General features: G+C 63.6%; 1 protein-coding gene across 1 annotated transcript; it reads left to right on the top strand.

The window, feature by feature from the left end:
- Positions 1-15: 15 nt before the first annotated feature.
- Positions 16-1,222, top strand: LAMTOR4 (late endosomal/lysosomal adaptor, MAPK and MTOR activator 4; the record flags this gene model as incomplete). The annotated part of the gene is given in 2 exon segments (XM_021383865.1): positions 16-102; positions 1,105-1,222. Coding segments are annotated over 2 exon segments (205 nt in total), but the record flags the coding sequence as incomplete, so codon positions are not given.
- Between the last annotated feature and the right edge of the window lie 833 nt (positions 1,223-2,055).

Here is a 2,055-nt window from a genome sequence, read left to right as displayed (position 1 = left end):
CTGTCCCCGTGCTGTCCCCAGACGACGGCGCTGACCCAGGGCTTGGAGCGCATCCCGGACCAGGTGGGCTACCTGGTGATCAGCGATGGCGCCGTGCTGGCGGTGAGGGACGGGGACACGGGGACATGGGGACAGCTGGCACCTGGGGACAGGGGGACGGGGGCACTCGGGTGCTTGGGGACAAGGGAGGAGGACACCTGGGGCGTGGGGACAGGTGGCACCTGGGGACAAGGAGATGGGGACAGGTGGCACTTGGGGACAAAGGAGATGGGGACAGGTGGCACTTGGGGACAAGAGGATGGGGACAGGTGGCACTTGGGGACAAGGGAGCAGGACACCTGGGTCATGGGGGCAGGGGGCACTTGGGGACAAGGAGATGGGGACAGGTGGCACTTGGGGACAAAGGAGATGGGGACAGGTGGCACTTGGGGACAAGGGAGCAGGACACTTGGGTCATGGGGACAGGTGGCACCTGGGGACAAGGGGATGGGGACACCTGGGTCATGGGGACAGGTGGCACCTGGGGACAAAGGAGATGGGGACAGGTGGCACTTGGAGACAAGGGAGGAGGACACCTGGGTCATGGGGACAGGTGGCACTTAGGGACAAGGGAGCAGGACACCTGGGTCATGGGGACAGGTGGCACCTGGGGACAAAGGAGATGGGGACAGGTGGCATTTGGGGACAAGGGAGCAGGACACCTGGGTCATGGGGGCAGGGGGCACTTGGGGACAAGGAGATGGGGACAGGTGGCACTTGGGGACAAGGGATGGGGACAGGTGGCACTTGGGGACAAGGGAAGAGGACACCTGGGTCGTGGGGACAGGTGGCACCTGGGGACAAAGGGATGGGGACACCTGGGCCATGGGGACAGGTGGCACTTGGGGACAAAGGAGATGGGGACAGGTGGCACTTGGGGACAGGTGGCACTTGGGGACAAGGGAAGAGGACACCTGGGTCACGGGGACCCTGGGCACAGGGAGACCACGGACAGGTGGCACTTGGTGACAAAGAGATGGGGACGGGGGGGGGCGTTGGGGACCCGGGGCGGTGGTGGCCGTGTGTCACCGCCGTGTCCCCAACTTGTCCCCAACTTGTCCCCAGTCGGCGGGGGACCTGGAGAACGACGAGCACACGGCCGCCGTCCTGACGGAGCTGGTGGCCACCGCCTGCGGGCTGCGCCTGCCCCGCGGCCACGAGCCGCCCTTCAAGCGGCTCTCAGGTTTGTCCCCAATGTCCCCAATGTCCCCAATGTCCCCGTGACCCAATGTCCCCGAGTCTTCCATCTCCACGTCCCCTGTGTCCCAATGTCCCTGTGTCCCCGCGTCTTCCATCCCTGTGATCCAATGTCTCTGTGTCCCCATTTCCCCAGTGTCCCCATGTCCCAATGTCCCCGTGTCTCCAGTGTCCCTGTGTCCCCATGTCCTCTATCCCTGTGACCCCAATGTCCCCATGACCCAATGTCCCTGTGTCCCCAATGTCCCTGTGTCCCCAATATCCCCCTGACCCAATGCCCCCATGTCCCAATGTCCCCGTGTCTTCCATCCCTGTGACCCAATGTCCCCACCTCCCCAGTGTCCCTGTGTCCCCAATGTCCCCGTGTCCCAATGTCCCCTTGTCTTCCATCTCCGTGTCCCCAATATCCCAGTGTCCCAATGTCCCTGTGTCCCCAATGTCCCCCTGACCCAATGTCCCTGTGACCCAGTGTCCCCATGTCTTCCATCCCCATGTCCCCAATGTCCCTGTGTCCCAATGTCCCTGTGACCCAATGTCCCCGTGTCCTCCATCCCCGTGTCCCCAATGTCCCTGTGTCCCAATGTCCGTGACCCCAATGTCCCCTATCCCCATGTCCCCAGTGTCCCCGTGTCTTCCATCCCTGTGATCCAGTGTCCTTGTGTTCCTGTGTCCCCATGTCCCCAGGTCCCCGTGTCCCAATGTCCCCGAGTCTTCCATCCCCGTGTCCCCAATGTCCCTGTGTCCCAATGTCCCCGTGTCTTCCATCCCTGTGACCCCAATGCCCCGATGTCCCAATGTCCCCGTGCCCCCAGTGTCCCC

The sequence above is a fragment of the Numida meleagris genome, unplaced genomic scaffold, assembly GCF_002078875.1.
Source record: "Numida meleagris isolate 19003 breed g44 Domestic line unplaced genomic scaffold, NumMel1.0 unplaced_Scaffold622, whole genome shotgun sequence".
Taxonomy (NCBI): domain Eukaryota; kingdom Metazoa; phylum Chordata; class Aves; order Galliformes; family Numididae; genus Numida; species Numida meleagris.
This window is presented reverse-complemented; position numbering and strand designations above follow the sequence as displayed.